The sequence below is a fragment of the Nannobrachium achirus genome (assembly GCF_963921795.1).
Source record: "Nannobrachium achirus genome assembly, chromosome: 21".
NCBI classification, from domain to species: Eukaryota; Metazoa; Chordata; class Actinopteri; order Myctophiformes; family Myctophidae; genus Nannobrachium; species Nannobrachium achirus.
Genome location: NC_137828.1, coordinates 20073969 through 20098319, shown reverse-complemented (window position 1 = coordinate 20098319; position 24351 = coordinate 20073969). Strand labels below are relative to the sequence as shown.

The 24351-nt window shown below is 42.9% G+C and overlaps 1 protein-coding gene across 1 annotated transcript in view; it reads left to right on the top strand.

The window, feature by feature from the left end:
- The window catches only part of LOC308306630 (dermatan-sulfate epimerase-like protein), a gene marked incomplete at both ends in the record, with an annotated part of 76716 nt that extends 72234 nt beyond the window's left edge, over positions 1-4482 (top strand). The window contains 4 exons of the mRNA XM_080751671.1: positions 179-971; positions 2012-2317; positions 3057-3353; positions 3895-4482. Of these exons, the coding sequence (XP_080607797.1) occupies positions 179-971; positions 2012-2317; positions 3057-3353; positions 3895-4482 (1984 nt within the window). The remainder of the gene's footprint in view (positions 1-178; positions 972-2011; positions 2318-3056; positions 3354-3894) is intronic.
- Positions 4483-24351: the final 19869 nt, after the last annotated feature.

Genomic DNA, 24351 nt, shown 5'->3' with positions numbered 1-24351 from the left:
GCCTGAAAAATGTTGAGGACCCCTGATCATTCTATCTGATTGATCTACAGTAGCTCCCTTCCCCCTTGCCCTTCCCCTTGTTGTTTTGCTATGGAAATAACTGGCACGAAAACTATATTTCACCCACTTTCTTTTTACTTTTGTAAAGCTGATAAATCTGGTTGTGATTGTGATCCAGGGCGCTGGTCCTGCTCGACTCGCAGACGCTGCTGGTGCTCGACCACGTGGAGAAGCGCGACGACTCGCCCGTGTCGTCGCTCAGCGCCTTCTTCCACAACCTGGACATCGACTTCAAGTACGTGGCCCACCGCTCCCTGGACCGCTACCACGGCGCGCTGATGGACGTGTGGGACGCCCACTACGAGATGTTCTGGCTGGACGCCGAGGGCCGCAGCCCCGCCCCCAGCATCCAGGAGGCGGAGCAGGCGGCCGAGTTCAAGAAGAGATGGACGCAGTACGTCAACGTCACCTTCCCCGCCACGGGCGCGGTCAGCCGGGTGGCGTACGTGATGCACGGGCCCTACGTCAAGGTGTCCGGCTGCAGGTTTACGGACACTAGTGAGAACGGGGTGAGGCTCTCTTTGATCGTAAACGGCACGGAGAAAATAGTCTCCGTCGCCACGAACCACAAAGACATCGGAGCCCGGTGGAGCTACCTGGGCTTCGGAGGTCACGCCAAAGTGGAGGACGGACGTCGGACCGTGCGATACGGCCTGGGGACGACGGGGCGGCTCGTTCCCAAGCCGCCGATCGGTGGCGGCAGCGACGACAATCAGCTGTTTGATTTTGGCTTCGCGGTCAACGTGGTTGCGGGGGTGGTGCTCTGCGCGGCCGTGGGGTTTGTGAGCGTGCAGAGGAGGTTCTACGTGTGCTTCAGCAGGCTGATGCGCTACGCCCTGCTGACGGTGCTGCTGCTGTGGATCACTGAGCTGCTGCTGGTCTCCAACAGCTGTGATCAGCTGCTCTGCGGGGTCAGTTCATGCATTTCTTTCTTTCCAGTTAACAGAACAGATGTATAGACATACATATTGTTAAAGGGATATTCCACTTTCAACAGGGGCTTCTCTCCCCATACACACCCATTGTAACTTCAAACTCCATTTTAACCATGATAGATTCATTACAAACACCCATTATTTTTCTGGTGACTCATACTACCCTCCTAATACGTGAGCAGGCCGTGTTTTTTCAATAACTTTTTTCATTTATTTTTAATAATTATTTGGGAAAATGGAAAAAAATGAAATACAAAAAATAATTATTAAAAATAAATGAAAAAAGTTAGCGAAAAAACACGGCCTGCTCACATATTAATATCCCTTTAAGTCTATACTAATGTTAGTGGACCGAAAAGGTGCGGGCTGACTATAAGCTGAGCTTATTTTTGTGGGGTCTGCTCATTGTTCCCCCGGTCCGTTGTTCCGAGTAGCGTCTGCAGGTTAGTTACTCGACACGGTTACTGAGGTTAGGTTTAGGGTTAGTGTTAGGGTTAGGGTTAGTTTTAGTGTCGGCATAAGTTAAAACAAATACAAATGTCAAGCTAAGATACAAGTTAAGAGATAAGTTTCATTAAATACAATTTACAATTTAGGCATTTAGCAGACACTCTTAATCCAGAGTGACTTACAATAAGCAAGGTAATACATCAATACATCAACATCAATATATCAAATACATAGAAATATCAATCTAGACAAAAATAACGTCGGTAGACTGAGCTGTCCGAGCAACTAATCAGTAAAAAGGTTTTATATAAAAAACCTGAAAAATGCTATCTAGCTTTCATGCATGGTCATTGGGTGGGTAGGTAAGTGCTATGGGTTTAGGTGGAGTCTGAAGAGGTGAGTCTTCAGGCCACGGTGGAAGCTAGCGAGTGAGTCTGTAGTTCTAAGTGCAACAGGGAGTTTATTCCACAGTTTGGGGGCCAAGAGGGCACATTTTCTAGGACGAGTGGAATTTTGTCCTGACAATACAAATAGTTTTTATGCTGTTGTGTTGCTTCTATGTGAAGGTGAAGTGGAAGACGGGTGTCAGCAGCAGCAGCAGCGATGCTGATGCCAGCAGCGAGCGCAGTGTTCAACGGCCGTACAATCAGCATCCCTTCCCCCTCCCCACGGTGCTCATAACCTCCCTGCCAGGCTCCGGCTCAGAGATACTCCAGCACCTCTTCCACAACTCCTCCGACTTCCTCTACGTCCGGGTCCCCACGGAGCACCTCCTGGACATCCCCGAGACCGACTTCCAGCTCCACCCGCTGGCCGACGCCTGCCAGTGGTCGCGGTCGGACGCCGCGGCCGGGCGCTTTACGATGGTCCAGGTATAGGGCTGACATGATTACTAATTTAAGTTGACACTTTAACCCATTTAGAACGGGTACACATTATTGAGTATCATTATTTGATGCTTTAACTATTGAAAAATAGCAGATATACAAGCTCACAGCACGGCACCGAGTGCCACGCTGCGAGCTTGTAGATCTGCTATTTTTGAAAAATCATGAAAATTTGAATTTTTACCCGATTCTATTAGTGTCTTTTGAATCATTCTAAGATTTTTTGAAAAAACTATGTTTCTTTGTCAGCAATCTGGCCAGCCATCATCAAAGAAAAGGTCCTTTTCACTTTTCACTTAGCTCAGTTCGTCTGTTCTTGAGAGACTACTATGTCGGTGGTTCTCAAACTTTTTCATGTGAAGGACCCCCAAAATGATATGTATTTGGCCACAGACCCCCATCTCAAAATATTTAGTTCCAGGGACCACCCAGAAGCAAAGTTTGAGTTACAAACGTTCACTTTGAAAATACATAATATTCAAAGATTTGCACACATTTTCACGACTTTTTCAAAAATAGCAGATCTACAAGCTCGCAGCGCGGCACTCGGTGCCGCGCTGTGAGCTTGTAGATCTGCTATTTTTCACTGGTTAAAGCATTCAATAATTCTAGGCCTAAATGGGTTTTAAAGAAGAATTTCGGGGGAAAACGATGTTCGAAAAGTTTGAGAACCACTGAATTAGACGATGATGTAATAATGTAGACTGTCCTGCTGTCCATCCAGGGCTGGCTGCACTCACTGCTCCACAACACCAAGCAGCACCTGCACAACGTCCCGCTGCAGAGCGAGGGCGGGGCCCGGGTCAAGCAGACAATCAGAGCCTTCTCCTCCTCCTCCCGGGACAGGAGGAAGAGGACGGGGGGGAGGAGCCAGCTGAAGGCCAAGCGGCGAGCCAGCCTAGAGCGAGACGCAGAGGACGTCCGGGAGATGAGACGCCACGTGGCCCAGTTCCCCAACGCCAGGGTCGTCCTCGGCATGCGGAGCGGGAGCTGGACCCTGAAGCTGCCCTTCATCCAGGAGGTTAGTTAGTTAGTTAGTTAGTTTGTTATAGTTTATAGTTACATAGTTTATAGTTTCTGTCATGATGAGCCATATTGTACAAATATGACATTTCATACAATATAAACAAAACAAAAAAACAGCGTAAGGCAGCTATACCAAAAAGCTAGTAGGCTGAAGCTTTAGCTTATACCATCGCCTACCCTTCTTACTTTAAATAAACTACCGGTATATAAAACAGAAAAACTATTGCTGAATAATGGGTAGAAACAAAAACAAAGACAATATTATAGTAACGTATAATATTTCATAACCATATTAATTTGATAAATGTTCTTACATTTGCAAATAGAGCTACCCATTTTAAAATAATTCTCACAGCTGTTCCATATTTGTATCACTTTTTTGCAGATACACATTTGCTTTTTAATATGTATTCTGTCCATATAGTTGCTTTAAGCATAAAATGTTCCCCTCAACCAATACCTGCTCTTCTTGGCTTCAAACAGTCTCTCAGTGCAGAATTAGGAGTCGATTATGGTGTGCTTTGTAAATGCTACAGGTGGTGGGACCCTCGCTGAGGTCCATCTACGTGGTCAGAGACCCCCGGGCATGGATCTACCGCATGCTGTACGACAGTAAGCCCGGCCTGTACACGCTTCAGAACCTCCGCCAGCAGCTGTCCTTGATGTTCAAGGAGGGCGACGGATGCCCGACTCTGGTGCCAGAGTTCAGAACTATACCCAAGCTGCTGGCCTCCTCGGCCAACCCTAACGCTGTGCTGTTGCTCGCCCACCTGTGGCTGGCGCACACGGCCGCCTCGCTGCGGGTCACAGGCGACGACGACGAGGCTCTGCTGCCCACGGAGGCCCGCCCGCTGCGGGTGAGGCTGGAGGACGTGGTGCTCTGGCCGCGGGAGACGGCCCAGAGGATACACGCCTTCCTGGGCACGCCGCTGGCGCCGGCCGCCCTCAACCAGCTCCTGTTGGCCACCTCCTCCAACCTGTCCAACCTCATGCACGAGGGGGACGTCTCAGCGGACAGCATTAACGCGTGGAGGGACAACATGTCCCGGAAGGACGTGCGCTTGATAGAGAACACGTGTGGCAGTGTGATGAGGAGGCTGGGTTATGACAGCTTGGACAGTTAACATTAGGGACTTTAAGCAATGACGGCTACCGGACATGGATCAGTGCAAACCTGCCTGCCGTCGCAGCCCTTCCTACTACGGCAGAAGCTACCGTTGTTTGGGGTTGAGATTGGCACATTTCCTGGGGCAATCATGCATGTCACACGTGTCTTCTTTTTTAGTTTTTTACTCTCAAAAAACGCCTGCAATGTAGTGCATTTTAAAATACATTGCAGTGCACATCATGGGGTGATCACTGCTTGCCTCCTGTGGATTGTTTTATTTTTATTTTTGTTTATTTTATTTTTATTTTGTTGCTGAGTGAGGTGAGGTCAGCAGACAAAGTGACATGAGTGAGATGATAAAACCTGAGTGAAATGTGCCAATGTCAACCAGAAACATCGGTACCTTTCCACGTAGCGTCTACAACGTCTGCTGCATAGACGTGTCACCATGGGAACCAAAGAGTTCAGTAAAAGGGGTGGGAACCTGTCGCCGACGGCTGTTTGCTTAACGACTCTGACTGCTACGGCAATCGCGTCATAGCAGCTGTACTTCCGCCTGACGGAGCCGTCCTGAAAACCGTCCAAGCTTAAAGTCCCGACTATTACTGCTGCTGCTGCAGGTTCAGCTGCACTGACACAGAGGTGTCTTGTTTACTGTAGCTTCCCATCTCTCCCTAAAAAGTCCTATTTTTCACTGAGCGTTGATGTAAATTAAAATAAAAAAACATATACAAGATAACAGATTATTTATATATTGTACAAAAATATATGCTTAAAGGTGATACACCATGAAATTTCACTTTTCCTATTTTAAAACCTTTTTTTGGGGTCCCACTAGCACCTTCTATCCTCACAAAGTCCCATTTCTGACCGTTGTGTCTTTCTCTGGTTTTGAGAAGGCGAAGGTTAAAAGTATCCCACGGGTTCTCAAAACAGGCTATCCAGATTTGCTGCCGATTGTTAGAGTTCTCAAATTCTGCCCGAACCCGACCATACCCGAACCTGACCCGACATTTAGGGTAGGGTAGGGCCTAAAATGTATGGTAACTAGTCGGGCCGGATAGGGCCTCGGGCTGACCCAGTTTGGGCCCAGTTAGGGCTGGGGCTTAATTTTCAGGCCCGTTGAGAACTCTACCGATTGTGACGTCATCTGCCGATTGTGACGTCATCATAAAAATAAAAATAAATCTAAACATTTTTTTTTTTCCAAAAAAAGATTATTTAAAAAAAAAAAAAACTTTTTCAAAAAGATTTGGGGGGGGGGGGGGGGTGGCGCAGTTCAGGCCAAAGGTGGTACTGCAGCTGAAATGCTCTGAGAGCCATTCAAAAATGAGAGAGGCGTGGTATGTGGTATTCAGGAGTGGTAATTTAGCCTCAAACCTTTTGAAAAACGTTTTTGGGACATAAACAATATGACATAAATACTTTTTAAATGCATGGTGTATCACCTTTAAAGGAATAGTTCACCCAAAAAACAACTTATTTTCTATCAATTAATAATTTTGATTACCGGTGGAGACTCAAAGAGTTAATATTTGTGACCGGAGGAATCAGAGGAACCGGATCCAACATTGAGGAACTGGAATCGGTTCCATCACATTTAGGAACCGTTTCTGGATCAAAACATGTTTTATCGCACTGCTGGTTATGTGGCTTCACGTCTGGTATACAATTACAATACCACTGGTTCCACCAGTGGTATTGGTACCACCATAACTCTGAGAGTGTACAAATGGAACCAAATGGAACCTACCAGCTGAGGAAACATCCATGAATTCAAAGCTTCATGGGGTGTGTAATTGATAGGAAAAAAAAGTCATTTTATGGGTGAGCTACTCCTTAAGGAAAAACAAAAAGGGTAGCTTTATCATCTCTGTGTTCAAGCTCTGTATCTTATATTGTATTTGTTTGGTTGTACATGGGCTCTTACCTTATCACTAACTATTTAGGGATTTTTCTTTTTGACTATTTTGAAGGGAAAAAAAACATATTTTAAAGGGGTCTTCAACAGGGGGTCCGGGGCCACTAGGGGGTCCTCAGAGTCACTACAGGGGGGCCTCCAAATCTTTGTGTGTTTCCCCTTTTTTATATTAACCACTTGAACCCTAGTGTCCTTATTCTGAGAACTTTAGCCAAAAGTAGCAGATCTACAAGCTCGCAAGGTGTTGTGATCTTATAGATCGGCTATTTTCGGTTTGGTGTAGAGGGGAAAAAGAGTACAGAGTGAAAGGTCAAATTTATTATGTATTGACGGTTCAAGTGGTTAAATATCTGAAAACACAAATTGACATGAATCCAAAATACACTGATGAATACGTGTGCTGTCAAACGATGAAACTATATGGAAAAGGTAGTGGGGGTCCCTGCTTCATCTACTAAGGGGTCCTTGGCCTGAAAACGTTAAAGACCACTGAAATAGCCAATCTACACGCTCACAACGTGCGATGCAAATTGGCCAATTGAACTATTTTAAAATGTATTTTCAAAATAGTAAAAGAAATGCCTAAAAAGTTTAAAGGGAGGCAACGCGCAAGACAGAGCCCTTATTTTCATTATAGGGCAAACCTATGTTTGCAAAGGGAGAAATGTTTTACATTAAAATGGTTCTTTAATATATTTATAACGTTTATTTATTTAACTTTGGAGAAAAAATGGTTCTTGTGTGTAAAAGTGCTGGTTAGATTGTTAATGAATTATAAATGATGTGCACTCCTTAAGTGCTTCTCCCCTTTATTATGGGATCTACAAAAGTCTGCAGTGTCTATTTTTAGCAAATCAGCTTGACAGACGATAAAGGATGGTGATGGTGCTTCATTGCTCAAATATGGATATAATTATGAATCATGCCGACTATATTTTCATATAAACGTATCCTAATTAATGTGCCATGCATGGTTTGAAGCATTGATTCGCAAGGCAGGCCTACTAGGGATGGGACGATATGAACATTTAATATCACGATGATTTTGACAAAATAAATCGCGATTTACGATATTATCGCAATAATCAAAATCCATTATCCTGGGGTGGAACATTTGCCAAAAAAATTGCAGATCAACAAGCTCACAACGCGTCGCAATGCGTAGATCGCCTATTTTTTGGCAAAGACATTTGATAGAGAGTGAAAAAAGACTGTATCAAGTACCTTTTATTATAAGTAACTTTTACCAATTATAGAGGGTTTAAATGCCTAAATGGTAGCGGATATGCAGCTTGGCAAATAAAAGGTGAATTGATCAGTGCATTACAGAGGAAGATATCACGATGAATTAACTCTCCACGATACGATTATTTTGAGTGTTTTTTTTATCGCGATAAACGATAATATCGCGTATCGTCCCATCCCTAAGGCCTACCAGATGAAATGTCAGTGATTTATCTTTAGCATACAGTAGTTGTGTGTCAGTGTCGCTCGTTAATAAATAGCAGGTCTACAAGTTCACAACGTGTTGCCATGCAATGTGTCGCGGGAGCTTGTAGAGCTGCTATTTTTGGCACACAACCGAGTTTAAATCAGGCATCACACAGCAAATGCTCTCAACTGTACGGATTGTATGCATTTCATAGCCTGGGATATCAACGTCTCTGTATGCCACTTATAAATTAACTTGGAAGCCTGGAGCCTCTGAAAGAGACGTATTTCTAGAACTGAAGAAAGTAGGACGTATTTATGGTGCACAAAAGGCAGACGTCTGAGAGGATCAGAGTTGAATGTGATTATTTTAACTCCCTTTGGCGTTTTATTGAGTTAGATCACAGGGAAAGTGCTCAATACATAGGGATCAAACTGACGGAAAACTGACAGCCTTGACACATTTACAGTCAAAGCCATTTACAAAGCATTCCCTTCAGCTACCCATATTAATCTGAATGAAGGAAGAAGAAGAAGCCATAACTGTGAGTGTTTCATTGCTGTGTAATCTTCACCAGAGTGGAGGAGGAGGCAATTCAATGCAGGAGGAAATGCAAACAGCACAAGTTTCCATGTTATGTCGTGCTCAATCTGCTATCTCTTAGGCCAGTGGTTCCCAAACAGTGGATCGGGATACATATCTTTGGGCCGCGGACCCATTTTTATTGGTCGCGACTCGTATTTATTTATTTTCGTTTCCTATATTTAGTTTTTACTTTTTTGTTGTCATTATTTCCAAAGATTTACAAAAAATAACCGTTTCATTAACAAAATATATAATTTTATGAATTACATAAAGAAATCTAAGAAATGTCATGAATTATGAAATGTACTAAGCAATGTTTTAAGAAATAGTAAAAATAGCAGCTCGAGAAGCTCATACCGCGACACGAAGTGAGCTTGTAGATCTGCAAACGTCTAATTTCTCTTTTGGGTCTTGAGCTAAAAAGGTTTGAGAACCGCTGTCTTAGGCCTTCGTCTTGAAAGGGTTCAGAAAGCTGCAGCAAACTGGGCCATGCATATTGAGCACAGAAAAATCAAATCAAAGACTGAGGGGTTGTGCCAATACTGTGTGCAAAATCTATGCGCCTTGGCAACCTTTGACACTGTCTGGCTGTAAACACTGTTAAACCATTCTGTAAATTAATAATAAATCATTCATATAAGATGATAGGGGCTTCCGTTGTGTCCGTAAAAATGAAAAAAAAACAAAAAACATATTGCCATTTTTAACTCACTAAGACTTTAGGCCGATTCTACAAATGTTTTCTAAATCCTAACAGAAAAACCTACCGTTATGTTGCTATATCAGTGGTTCTCAAACCTTGGCTTGTCATGTCAAGGACGCCAAAATATATTATATAAATATTTCTGAAGATATCTTGTTCCAGGGACCTCCAGAAGCAAAGATTTATATTTTGTTTAAAAAAATATATCAGATCTATAAGCTCATTGTGCGGCACAAAGTGACACGCTATGAGCTTGTTATCTGATATTCTTGAATAGCCAAAGACATCTAGAATGACACGGATGCTTTCCCGGTTTTTAATGGGTCAAAAATCCCTAATTTCTCAGCAAGAAACTGTTTTCATTTTTCCTTTTGTTGTCATCCCGCTGAACATTGAAACCCTGTTTGATGTTTTGTGGTCTTTGAACGCGTTAAGACTTGGCAACGATTGCTTTTCACACTTTGCTGTTGCAATCCTGTTACCAACTTCTGTGGCCTTGAATTACAATTCCTTTCTGTCTTATTGCTGTTTTCTCTGACTCTGTGGGCTCTGTCTGTGTGAAAGGAAAGGAGGTGGAGACCATGTTAGGACAATAATACATTCTTAAAGATACTGGCAACCAGGGACTCTTTTTCAATGTGTTTCACAATTACTGTACAACACCCTTTTTACTATGACACAATGTGAAGCGTGCGTAAACAATGCTATTGGAGATTTATGTAGCGTAGGCCCATATGATTATAGTGTGTATATGTTATTATAGGTAACATCTCATTAACTGCAACATGCATTACTGTCATATTCATGCCAGACAACGTGCTGCTGTCACAAGAGACGCAGGAGAGTCTTTATGTTCTTCATGGATACCACGGAAGTAGTTTCTACTTACACAATGCAGACAGGGGTGTCACATCAAATTCTGGGCCCTGGGTACAAGAATTCACTGCGGCCCCCCAGGGGAACACATTAATTACGCATTATTTTGTGCTTTAACTATTGAAAAATAGCAGATATACGAGCTCACAGCGCGGCACCGAGTAGATCTGCTTTTTTTTTTTTTTTTTTTATCGTGAAAATTTTTGCAAGTCTTTGAATATTTCAAATCCTTCTATGTTTCTATGTCAGTGGTGCTCAAACGTGTTCATGTCGAGGACCCCCAAAATTACATGCATTTGGCCCACGGACCCCCGGTCTCAAAACATGTCGTTCCAGGGACCAGCCAGAAGCAAAATTTGAGTTACAAATGTACTTAAAAAGTACATATATTCAAAGATTTGCGCACATTTTCACGACTTTTCAAAAATAGCAGATCTACAAGCTCACAGTGCAGCACTCGGTGCCGTGCTGTGAGCTTGTATATCTGCTATTTTCCAATAGCTAAAGTATAAAATAATAAGGCCCCTCCACCTTTGGCCCTAGTAACCCAGTCCCACTTTCCTCCCCTTGTGACACCCCTGAATGCAGATGTCTATATTATTTCCACAATGGCTGCGGTATGGATAGGACACGGATGACAGAAGCCTAACTGCCCATGCTTTATGGGTATACTATAACACGCATGTGTGAGAGTCAATAATTAAAAAGCTGTCATGCAAATCAAATGCTTGTTGTGTCACGCTTACATGCCTGTGACCTGTATGGCTGTATATGAGCTCTTCATGGGCGATAAACATGTCTGAGCAGGATTATGAAGAGTGCATGCTTTGTCTAATTGCCTCCACGAGTCAATAATTTATACTCATTTTGTTCTCTCTATAGCTGCAATTGCTCTACTGCTCTTAACTGCCCGGTCGCCGGCGGTCGGGGCTTGGCGGGGACTCTCAAACATGCCTTCTAATCCTTCCATGCAAATGCACACATTTTTCATTTAAAACCACTACTGTATAGAGCATCGCAGTGGGCGTGGTTTACTGGTCCCACTAAAAAATCTCCCGTTCATTTTCCTCATAGACTTTCGCGAAAATATTTGTAACAATTATGTTAAGCCTAGAACCAAGCCATCCAGGATTGCAGTGAATCATGACCATAAAACCTTTGTTTCTATGAAAAGAACATTTTGAAAATCGCTGAACAAAGGGTATTTATTGAATGTAGTATATCAAATAATTTAGTATTAAAATGTTTGGGAGATTTTTTAGTGGGACCGGTAAACCACTTCCGCTGCGATGGGGGGGGGGGGTTCACAACAAGCCAGTCTGGCTGACTTTTAAGCACCTTGCTTTGCATCCTAAGCTGCTGCTGACTCATTATTAACTCCTAGATTTAAAGTGAGTGCGGGTTGTACTTTTCTTCATTTGCATCCTAAGCGTCATCACTCAGCAGATTAGTAGAATTACTACAGTATGTCAGCCTGCTGGATCCTTTAACATTTAAATCCTATATCGTCTCTGTCGGGTGGAAACCTCATAATTGTGTTCAAAACTGTTACTATTCCGGATTCAACTTCAAATACATGAAAAGTAGCAGATCTGCACACTCAAAATGTGTGGGACTTAATCATCAGAGCCTACTGTATGTGATATGCGCCTGGACTGCTGGGCTGCGGGCCTGAGGCTAGCTCTTTTTTTTTTCTTCCCTATTCCATTTCAACCAATAAAATGGAATAGTCAAAATCAGCGGTAAATCATTTGGTGAAGAATTGTATCTCAGATATAATACCTGAAATAACTTGAGTTCCTGTGAATTCCTGATCTGAAATCTGCCTCAGATAAATTGCACACCATTTCCATGAAGCCACAATGCCTTGTGGGAATCTTTTGATTGTGTGCGATTACAGGATGGAGGAATGCTGAGCGTTCGGAGAGAGTTAATCTAAATGAAAGTGGAGAGATGCCTCCTTGCTTTAACTCTGACGTCTGATAAGTGATACCATAATCCATGCATTAAAGCAAGTTGTTGAGAACTCGATGAAAAGATATGGTGTGTTGAGTAGTAGAAGCATCTTATACCTCAAACAGACAGACCTCCCCTCAAGCAGCTGCAATAAGGAGGAGTCATATACCCTCTCCATGTCCTGTATCCTCCTCTGCCACTGCTGGCTCTCTCTAGGACCCAGGGGAATGTCTCCCTTGCCGGCAGTAGTCACTCCTCACTACATCTAGTGATGCTGCCATCAGGCAGAGAGTAGAGCTAGGCCTCTTCTGGTATAGATAAGGAATCCAATCATCATTGATAGGCTGCGAGACAAACCTTGCTGTTTGTGTGTCCTTTCCGTTGATCAACACCTAGGATCTCCCTTCACCAAAACATTGCTTCGCTATCCATTAAAGAGTAGATGACGCGTGGATCCAACGGCAGGTGAACTGAATTCGATATGCAAACAAAATGTTGTGTAACTGCGTCTTCTATCGGCGCACACAACAGCGCAGCTCGCGACATGCTTTGTACACACACGCAGAGAATCTGCCTGCACGTGACAAAAGTTGTCTATCCCCCCCCCCCCACAACATCGCTGCCCATGTGTGTGTGTGTTTGTGTCCATCGGCAGCGGTGTTGTTAGCGTCTACAATGTCTACCTGCCACTTTAAAGACCCAATGAAATGACTATTTTGGGTATTTTATTTTGAAGTTTCAGTTTGAAAAGGAAGCCTGTGTGTTTCTGAACCAATCTGAGGGGACCAGCCCTTCAGGCGATGGGATTTAAAATCTGAGTAATGGGAGTAATGGGAGCCAGCAATGGGAAAGAAACAGGTGAATGTAATCAAAGGTTCATTTATATGCAAGCGGACCTGTCTATGTCTTCACTTTTTGAATTTCTGTTCACAGGAAATAATTAAGAAAGGCCTATTTAGGGACCTTTGATATAAATATACACAAAAATGGTTTATTTTCATGGTTTATTTTTTTGGCATCTAGTGTTAGGAATGCCCATATGATTACCACGGATAAGCTCTAAAAGTGTGAAAAACATATTTTTCATTTCACTGGGTCTTTAAGCCAACACAGCACAAGCCACCCTGTACCCGAGGTGTTTGTATTTGAGGAATAATATTATCCTATAGCCGCGACGCACCGACACTAGAGGTGAGGCCCGGCGAACTTCTAGTATGATACAAACACACTCTGATGAATTTACCAAAGACACTCACGAATGTAACAATGTAGCCATAAATCACAACTCTTGTAGAGTGCTTTTACTCTCTCACCTTGTGATGATGTTTGTCCTTAAGAAGACAGATGGAGAGAGAGAGAGCCAGCAGCAGGAGCATTTTATTTACATGTGGATTATAGGTATTGACAGGGTGCAAGCAGATGGCAAACACAATTCACACACATTGTAGACTCATAATTCTCACCTATGGGCAGATATAATCCCCTTACATCCCACACTGTTTAAAATGACGTAAAGCAGATGACATGGCTGTGTTTGGAGATGTGGAGCCATGGATGTGATTAATAGGAGGTGACTTGTGAGGAGACACACAGGGCATTGTCACTTTGCAGCTGTTGGAGTCGGTGAGTCATTGTCTGAAGTCACCATGGAATCGTCCATGACAGTAAAGCAAATTGGCAGAAACTAATGAAGTCACTATTATAGGCCAGTCAGTGGATGTCAAGCTTTTCAGGCCGCGACCCGCCCCACAATAATCATGTTTGAACTTGGGATACCCAAGTTCAAACATGATAAAAAAATAATGAAAATAGCCGATCTAAAAGCACACAGCTCCTCGCAACATTTTCACTACTTTTATGTAACACTCTTGTATGATGAAGCCCCAATTCATTCATGAAAATATGGGTGGTAAACCTGAGATGGCATGATTTTTTTGTACAACACACAGCCATGAGCTTGTAGATCTGCTATTTTTGCACGCGACACTGACGCACAACTAGGAATACACTTAGTTTGGCTTTAGATTGACTGCATTATCACTGATGTTCTTCCTCTGCTGTTCCCTAGTGGTGTTTTTGAGCTCCATAGCATGGCCGTGTGTGTATCCGTGTATGTATCCGTGTATCCGTGTGTGTATGTAGCCTGAACTACCACTCATTGACCAGAGAGGGTGCTGTTGAGTCTAGTCTGAGCATCAACTGCAATACACTCTCTCTCTCTCTCTCTCTCTCTCTCTCTCTCTCTCTCTCTCTCTCTCTCTCGCACGCACGCACGCACGCACGCACGCACGCACACACACACACAGGGGGAGGGGAGGGGGCGGTCACACACAGGCTGTGTTTTCTTCACACACACAAGCGCACACACACACACACACACACACACACACACACACACACACACACACACACACACACACACACACACACACACAAACACACCACAACCACCGCTCAGTTCACACGGGTGTGATTTTTTCTGTTCCTTCACCGAAAAAGAAAAACAGTAACTTTACAGCAGAAGAAGCCAGATGGTTGTATTCCACGATCCTCTGCTCACAGTCCTCAGAGACCCAGCGTTCCTATTCTGCTTGGCACAACATTTAGGAGGAGTGGGAACTGGAAAGATACTAGGAACTAGGGGTGTAACGATACATTTAAAGGTGATACACCATGCATTTAAAAAGTATTTATGTCATATTGTTTATGTCCCAAAAACGTTTTTCAAAAGGTTTGAGGCTTAATTACCACTCCTGAATAGAGAGCCCTCTCATTTTTGAATGGCTCTCAGAGCATTTTCAGCTGCAGTACCACCTTTGGCCTGAACTGCGCCACCCCCCAAAAATCTTTTTGAAAAAAAAATATTTTGAAAAAAAATATATATTTTTGAAAAAAAAGAAATAAAAAAAAAAAAAAAAAAAAAAACGGCCGATGATGACGTCACAATCGGCAGCAAATCTGGATAGCCTGTTTTCAGAACCTGTGGGATACTTTTAACCTTCGCCTTCTCAAAACCAGAGAAAGACACAACGGTCAGAAATGGGACTTTGTGAGGATAGAAGGTGCCAGTGGGACCCCAAAAAAAGGTTTTAAAATAGGAAAAGTGAAATTTCATGGTGTATCACCTTTAATAGCGATACGATACGTATCACGACACATGGTTGGCGTTACGATACATGGACGATTCATATCGTTTCGCCATGTTCGCCATATTCAATGATTTAAAATCAATATAGTAACTATTTAGCAAAGAAATTAAATATGTGTGAAATCTGTCAATAGTGCAGGTTTTTTAAGGGAAAAATGTATTATTATGGATGTAAATAAGTAAACACTGTGATTCTCTAGCAAATACATGGATATATATTTCAACACATGGACAAACCAGCACCTTGACATGAACACAGAGATTATACACATTTATCAATAGACGAAGAGTAGCTATATGGAATGGAAAAGTAATTAGACCCCTCTTTTACATTTTCCCTCTTAAAATAGCTAAATACAAGGCACAAATACTTAGTTTCCATACAATTGATTATTTGCATTGCAAAACGATTCGATACCGATTATCTGCATTGTTAAACGATACGATACAAAGCCAAACGGTATAATATTTTGCCTTTGCATATCGATATAGTAGATCGTTGCAAGTTAAAATAGATTGTTCTATATCGTTACACCCCTACTAGGAACCAGTATTGAAGAAAAGCCGGTTAGCACAATAACACACACACACACACACACACACACACACACACACACACACACACACACACACACACACACACAAGCGCGCGCGCACACACACACACACATATGCACACGCACGCACAACACTGACCTCAAATTGAATCTTTTACTAATTGTAACCCACACCTCAAGGGAGCCTGAAAACATGCATTCTACAAGGTCAGTTCTGACAGGTATTATTCTCCTTGAGGGGATGTTTGCTCCCCATATGGATAGAAAAAATAATGAAAAGAAATCACACATGCACTTGTGCACGCACACACACACACACTCGCACTCCCCCTGCAGAATGTCCATGTCCAGGCAGAGTAGTTTTTGAGCATAAGTATAACAACATCACCCAACACCCGTCACACAAATTGAAAATTGTATCCCTGGGGGCACCCGCTGGCTTACTGGTCCAGGCACACACCACTTAGGCACTGCCATACAGGCATGGATGCCTGGCGGCGTTGCCGGTTCGATTCCCCATCCGGACGACCTTTGCCGCGTGTCACTCCCCATCTCTCCCCCCCATCTTCCTGTCAGTCTACTGTCCTATCAATCAAGCAATGGTGCTTCTGAACAGTTAGCATTTATTGCGACCGTAGGTGCAAGTTTACTATGAAAACCGGCACATCTTGTCCACGTATCTCTGTCTCTCTGAAGGTCACGCCTGACACTGTGGTTCCCCTGACACATCACTGTGACATTACAGGTGACATCACCTATGTAAAAGTCCATATATGGGTAATCCCCGGATTCCCTTTTATGCCCATACCGGTATGAAGATCCCTGATGTCGTCGTCACTGGCCAGATGGCCAAGACATGGCCCATATCTGGGTGGCTGGTTCAGATAGGGATCTCCATGTATGGACATAAAAGGGATTGTATACTTGTGATGTCATGGGAACCACTCTAACAGAATCCCTTGTATGCCCATATATGGAGATCCCTGATGTCATCAATAGTAAGCCCATATCTAACAGGACTTCATATGGGAATGCCCTTATAATATGGAGGAAGACAGCCCATATCTGTGTGGCTGGTACAGACAGGGATCTCCATGTATGGGCATAAAAGGGATGTACCATATACAGTACATGGATCTCCATGGGTATACCAGGGGTCTCCATATATGGGTAACTGGTCCGATATACATCACTGGCAATCTAAGAATTGGCGAGACGAGGTCACATGTCGGCGATGTCGCCCTGAGGCGTCAAACTAATAGTGTTTACTCTGTAGTGGTGGGTGCTTCTGAACAGTTAGTATTTGGACAGTTCAAGGAGCCAGGGTTAGGCTATCCGCAAATTGCAACACTAGATTTGTTTTAATCTAGAGTTGCAATACCTCCCATAGGGTTTCAATGCGTTTTTTTTTGTTTGTTTTTTTGCTATCTGATTGTATTAAAGAACGTCAAACTCATCAATATTGCGGCTCTATGGAAAGCTTGAATTATCTGCAAAGTGTTTTTTTTTTCTTTCTTTTTTTTCATAAAAATCCACTGTAGACATGTTGTGAGCTACTTTCTGTCAATACATTCAGTTCAGGTGATAATCTTTTCTAAGTATTGGAGTTTGGAAGCGCTCATGGGAATCACTCAATGATCCTGTGTACCACATGGTTCTAAATGTTACATAATGCCGGAGGCAGCTAGACATTGTACGTAAGTTCAACACACACACACACAAAAAAAAAACATGTCTGCTCGGATTTCTTGACACAAAGTAGCTCATAACACGTCTAAGTTTTTTCTGAAACAAACACTTTGCAGATAGGAAGAGGATAATCAAGCTTCCCATAGTCGCAATATTGGTGAGTTTGATGTTGTTTAATACAATCACATAGCAAAAAAAAAAAAAAGAAAACGTTTGATGCATTGAATCCCTATGGGAGGTATTAGATTCATCAGATTCATCAGACCGCAATTTGCGGCTAGGGTTAAGCTACCGTAACCACATCCTGCATGGCTGCCATTATAATAGGCTACACAGCACAGCAAGACAAAAAGAAAAAACATTTTACTGCATAGTGCACCAAATACCTCAAGTTTTCAGCTTCAACTTTCCATTTCCGTATATTCTTTTGGATGACAGATGCTAAGTGCATGTCAGTTGTTCTGGTTTTAATTCTGAAATGAGAGCTGTGTTCCTGTCCTTAGGGAGAGATAGAATTTTCAAATTAGGATGGAAATATAACTTTTAAAAGAAAGATGTTGTCAAACTAGAAGAAACCCACCGCTGTCACAGCAAAAAGCTAGTGCCTGTTCTGGGGTTTTTAATAATTCATCGCCTGTACCCAAAACCTCTCATGACTTCCTCAATCATTGCTGCAAGTCCCCCGCGGTTCAGGGACAGAGAGGTGATATGTGGTGCCTCAGCTCCCGCTGTTTGTGTCCTTTTTCACAGAAATTGTCAGGCTTTGGCAGTGGCGTCAGTTCAGCAAAAGCTAGGGTATGGCAAAGATGGAAAATAGGCATTACATTTTGGATAACACGGTTCTATTGTGAAAAAAGCCGATCTGCATGCTCCCAACGCCTCGCGCTGCGAGGCGTTGTGAGCATGTAGATCGGCTATTTTCACAATGTCTGAAAAAAAAAAAAAAGACTTTTGTCAGTTTTTTACACAGGTTTCTACGGTTTCTTGGGCTGGATATGGCAGCCTGGAATGGTCGTTCAAGTGCAGCTAAACTTAGCATGTTAGTAAACGTGCCACAATTAACAATAATGCATTGCACCTGTGCAGCTGACCTGCGGAACCTGGTAATATACCATTCTGTCAAGATGAGGAGAATATTAAATTATAATACCGTGTTAAAGTGACCATTTTGTAAAATTTTGCATTTGTAGTTATTTTACTGTAATTTAACAACATAATAACCAGCGCAGATAGACAAAGAGACATTCATGGATTTATATTTAAAAGTAACTTTCATTTTCCCCCCTGGACCCAGGGTATGGCAGCTGCACACCCCTGCCATACCCAATTGACGCCCCTGGGCTTTGGTACACACATGATGGCATGGCTATAATAAGAGGCTTTTACCATGGTGTACGCATGATGGCGTACACAAGATACACTACACCACTAAGATACCCATGTACTTGTCAAAATACTTTAAAAAACGTTAAGGATGTCCACAATTACAACACCAGAGGCAGCGCCACAGATCACGTTCAAGCCAGAGGCAAGTCAATCAAAGGGTCAAACTCGTTCTTCTGCCATACCACCAAAGTGTGGAACGCCTTACCGAAGGCCTTAAATGAGTGTGGATCCCTAGCATCCTTTAAAATCTCCCTGAAAAACCACTTACAGGTGGCAGCCGTTCGCAACTGGTAATAACAAACCTAGCCCAGCCTTACCCTCCCCTGACCCTCCTTTGTATTTACCTACTGTATGTATTTTTTGCACTGTTTTATTTTTAATTTTCCTTTTTTTCCTGACTATATCTACTTCATAGTGTGTTCTATCCGTCTGTCATTGAATGTTATATGAGATACTTCTCCTTTTAGTTGACCTTGTACCAGTGAACTGTACCATCATGAAACTGTACATTTTCCTATGCAAACTTCTAATAGACTGGTTTCTTGTTTACAAACATTGAGACTAAATGCACAGCTGAATGTATCATGTAATCAATTCCCACCAATCCCCAAACCTGTTGTTTTGGGGAGCGCTGGTTTCATTGGCTAATTTTGGTACCGACCTGCGTGCGCATCTAGTTCTTATCAGTGTAACGTGGACCAGAAACCCGTCCATAAAGTCTTCAATCAATCAGTCAATCAATGGCATGGCTTTAATAAGAGGCTTTTACCATGGGCCACACATGATGGCATGGCTTTAAAGGAGTAGTTCACCCCCAAAATGACTTTTTTTCTATTGATTAGTCACGCCATGGAGACTAGAGTTCAATAATATTTTTTGGTTTTTGTCACATTCCTAGGACAAAAATTTGATTTGAGTAAATTTACCCCCATTGATTCCGGATGGGGACCCGTTTCGAAACGGGTCCCCATCCGGAACGAATGGGGGTAAATTTATTGTTATCACATTTTTGTCTTAGGAACAGTGTTGGGTAGCGTTACTTTTTTTGGTAATATATACTGATTACTTATTACCTTCATTTTAAAGTAATATTTTTCGTTACATATTACTGTCCGCACTAGAGTAATATGTAATGCATTACTTATTACTTTAAAGTGATAGTTCACCTAGTTTTTTACATAAAGCTGTGTGAAATACTTGCCATCAAAACAGTGGTTAAAAATGTATTAATTGATTACCAGAGTCCCGTGGTCAGAGTTCTGGTCAGTTTCTAATAAATATTAAGTAGTTCCAATGGGGTGGGGGCCATTTGGCGTGGCCCAATCATTGAAAATAGATTAATCCACAAAACTAGCGTAATTTGTATTGTTGGCCTATTTCTACCATATAGAGCGAGGTTTCGTTTTGATCAGCTGACTGCAAAGCACCTTGTTTTGGGGAAATACGTTGCAGCGGTGTAGTGATACTGGACACAAACAATAGTACCATGTGACAGAGGGGTCAAAGTTGAACGAAAGTTGGTCTATTTGGTAGAAATAGGTCAACAATACAAATGAAGCTAGTTTTGTGGATTCATCTATTTTTAATGATTGGGCCATGAGCCCCAGCCAAATCACTGGAACTACTTTATATTCATCTAAAACTGACCAGAACTCTGACCACGGGACTCTGGTAATGGATTAATACATTTGTAACCACTATTTTAATGGCAAGTATTTCACACAGCTTCATGTCAAAAATAGGTGAACTATCACTTTAACGTTACTTTTACCAAAATGGTTAAATTGAACAATTATATATATTTTTTTTTAAATAAATAATGTCATTATATTGCAGCCTATAGGCCTACTGTAGTGTACAGTAATACTATATAGGCCAACTGTTTCAATTATTAAATTATGTGTTTATTTATCTGAGTTAAAAGATTAAACAAATTCCATCTTGTAGAAAATGTACTATTTAACATTTTGGACAAAAGAGCACATTTTACATCAAGCTGCCCAGATGTCCAGTATCCCTATACATTGACACCTTGCTAGTTGCTATACAACGAAAATGATCGGATTTATCAGATTAGAACAATAATTCCATATATCCGGAGATGCTTTGTGTGACACTGCTGAGTGCTGCTGGGGTGTTCAGTGTTTCTGACGTTACGTTATGGGAGTGATAGCTCTTGTTTTGGGCATGTTTTATCTGACAGCCCGTGCGTCGGAGAAACCATCCACCAAAGCAGCGCTACAGTCAACCTGCTGAATGCTGTCAAACCAGGCATTTGATAGTTCTCAGTAATGCATTCATTTTAGCTTTTCTCTTCAGTTGTTGACATGTTGTGGAATTTAGTAGCTTACTAGGCTAATAATCATTCTAAACACCTGGGCGCGCTGACTCGCTGTGCACAATGGTTTCCAGGCATGCACTCCACCCGACAGTGCGTGGCTCAGGCATGTGCACACATAGACATCAAAGGGGGCTTGAGCCCTGCCCTTTTATCCGTCTGTAAAAAGTGCCCTCTTCAGACCATGAATGCATTTTTTTTTACTATGGTAAAATATATGCAAATGCCCTCTTTCCATACCATAACTGAAAGCCTCTATCAGAGTCCAGGTCGAAGAGCTATTCACTTCACAGCTTTGTAGTTTCCTAGCTATCGCCTAGGCTTTGTTATCTATATTTAGGTGATAGCTAGAAAACTACTCCGAGGTGAAGTATAGCTCTTCAACCTGGACTCTGTTAGAGCCTTTAGAGGCTGAAGGCTGCATTCATTGTCCACAGGGCCGTGCGGGAGAAATGCGGGGCCCTGTGCGAAGTCCTGTGCGAGCCCCCCCCCCCCCCCCCGCAGCACGGGTGTGATTGTTTGCGTGTATGTGTGCGCACACGATTTTCAGTGGCTGTGCATCTATAAATGCAATGGAATTATGCAGCTACTCTACCTCTAAAACGGTAAGACAGTAGCATGTTTATTCTGCTGCTTTTATTGTCCACAACGGATAAAGTAATTATGAGGACACACACACACACACGCACGCACACACACACACACACACACACACACACACACACACACACACACACACACACACACACACACACACACACACACCACCGCTCACTTTAAACTTGGTTTGATTTTTCCCCCTTCTCCATCAGCATACAGTATCAGGTACTGTAGCTACAATTTCGACAGTCCAGTAACTACAAGCCCTGGCTTCTCTATCCCACAAAAACATCAATCAATCATGTAGCCACATGTATCACAGTCAAGCTCAAATGATAAATAACAATAGTGTAGCATATGCCCGAAGATGAGTTAGATGAGGGGATTGATGAGAACATTACCCTGGCCTTACCTCGCGCAGATATGATGCTCTCTCTCTCTCTCTCTCAACTCTCTCATAAGTTACGGAAGGGGAGGGGAAGGGAAGGGAACGCTGAATCGATGTAGGATCCCGTAAGCTAATCCCGTACGTGTCTCAAGACTAGATACCGGTACATTAAATCCCATAGCCCGAAGGGACAGTCAGCCGTTTCACTGGTTGTTGCTGGTTGTCAGGGAGATATCACAGCCAATCGGTTGACAGGCTCTGTCTCCGTCCTGCAGATTGCGGTGTTTGTGTGAAGATTTAATATGAAAACAAAACTAAATCAATTAACCAAGCCTAGTGCGGGGCCCTTGCAGGTGCGGGGCCCTGAGCGACCGCACCGTTCGCTCTACCTTTGGCACGGCCCTGATTGTCCACCAAAGGGCCCTTTTAGAAATGTCAGCCCCTGCCTCTCTAACATTCTCTGCACGTCCCTGGCTGTGCCGTTCTGTGCGCAGTGTGCGGGGCAGCAGCAGCAGAAACAGAACTTGAGAGGAAGGCTGAAGGCTAAGGCACAGGAGGTAGGCTATAACTGGGTCCCACGACAAAAATCCGTACCATATTGGCTCAAAACGGGACGACGGGACCCTGGTTGGTAACGCGGAAAGTAATGCAGCAATGAAGTTATCATTACTGCATTATATTACCGATGTTTTTTTTAGTAGCGCGTTATATTAGTCTTTACCGCATTTCGGTAATATATTAGTAATATGCGTTATATTACTAACGCGCGTTACCCAACACTGTGACAAATGTGACAAAAAACTAAAAATATTATTGAACTCTAGTCTCCATGGCGTGACTAATCAATAGAAAAAAAGTCATTTTGGGGGTGAACTAGGCCTACTCCTTTAATAAGACACTTTTAACATGGGGTTGACTATATGTGAGTGAGGGGAGTAATGTGTGGATGATGGCCCTTTGGATGTGTCCCCTCATATTATGTTCCTCTAGAAGTGTCCCCTCATTAAATGTCCCTCTATGTGTCCCCTTAAATGTGCCTCTCTGGATGTGTCCCCTCATTAAATGGCTTAAGAGTGATTGGCTGCAGGGGGGATGCAATATTGATGAGAGAGCCTTGATTAATTGAAAACAACCTCAGCAACACAGCTTGGGTGGAGAGTTCATGCATGTGCGTGTGTGGTGTGTGTGTGTGGTGTGTGTGGTGTGTGTGGTGTGTGTGCGCATGTGTGCGTGTGTGCGTGTGTGTGTGTGCGCGCGTGTGTGTGTGTGCATGCCTGGGTGTGGTGGTTTAGAATGGGGCGTGTGACTTAGAGACCGTCCAGACGACAACGGATTATTTTTGCCCGGGGAGGTAAAGCCACGATCACCCATGGGTGTCCACATGCAAACGCATGAAAACGGAGGACTAGTTTCCAAAACTCCGGCTGCAGTGCATTTGTGTTACCCTTGCGTATTTCTTTTGCCTTGTGGACACCGTAAACGGAGAAGTTCTTTGCTTGCATGCTTACGTCACCTTGTGCTCCTCGCCTCCTCCTCCTTGCTATGAGAGAATCCTGTGGTGGTCTCTGTAGTCGAATAATATCCATATTTATGAGCGCATTCACAACATGTTAACATTAGAGAGCTCAGCTGTCTTGTTTAGGGATGGAGACCTAATGAATGATTGTTTTAATGAGAGAATCCCGTGGTGGTCTCTGTAGAATATCCATATTTATGAGCGCATTCACGACATGTTAACATTAGAGAGCTCAGCTGTCTTGTTTAGGGATGGAGACCTAATGAATGATTGTTTTAATGATATTTGTTACTCTTGTCAAATGTCATCTTCATAGATGGTGGTCACTGGTCAGCCACAAACTCACAGTCGCAAAAGATACCAGTTATGTTCTGAATTTGTTGTCTCACACATAGATTTCCACCGGCTCAATAAGCCGGATCGATAAGGTGCTCATTATCAATAACGAGATACAGCCCTAGTCTTGTTAAGTAACGGAGCATATCTGACGCGACGCGCCTGCCTCTTCTCTTTGTCAAATTTTGGATTTCAAATGCCAATATCAAACGATTTCAAGCATAATGGAGACATACGCACTCATGCAGGCATTATTCCAGCCCATTCTCACCAGTTGTCTGACGCTTTGAAGGTGAGAATATGTTGATTATTCACGGCATGTGCTGCATTTTAAATTATTTCCACGATCAGCACAAGCACACAAAAAAAGTCCGTCTGTAGTTGCTTCTTGTGGTGAAGTGGTGTGTAGGCTCTAGGCTGTAGCCTACATTATCTTCCATCTCTCTCCTATCTC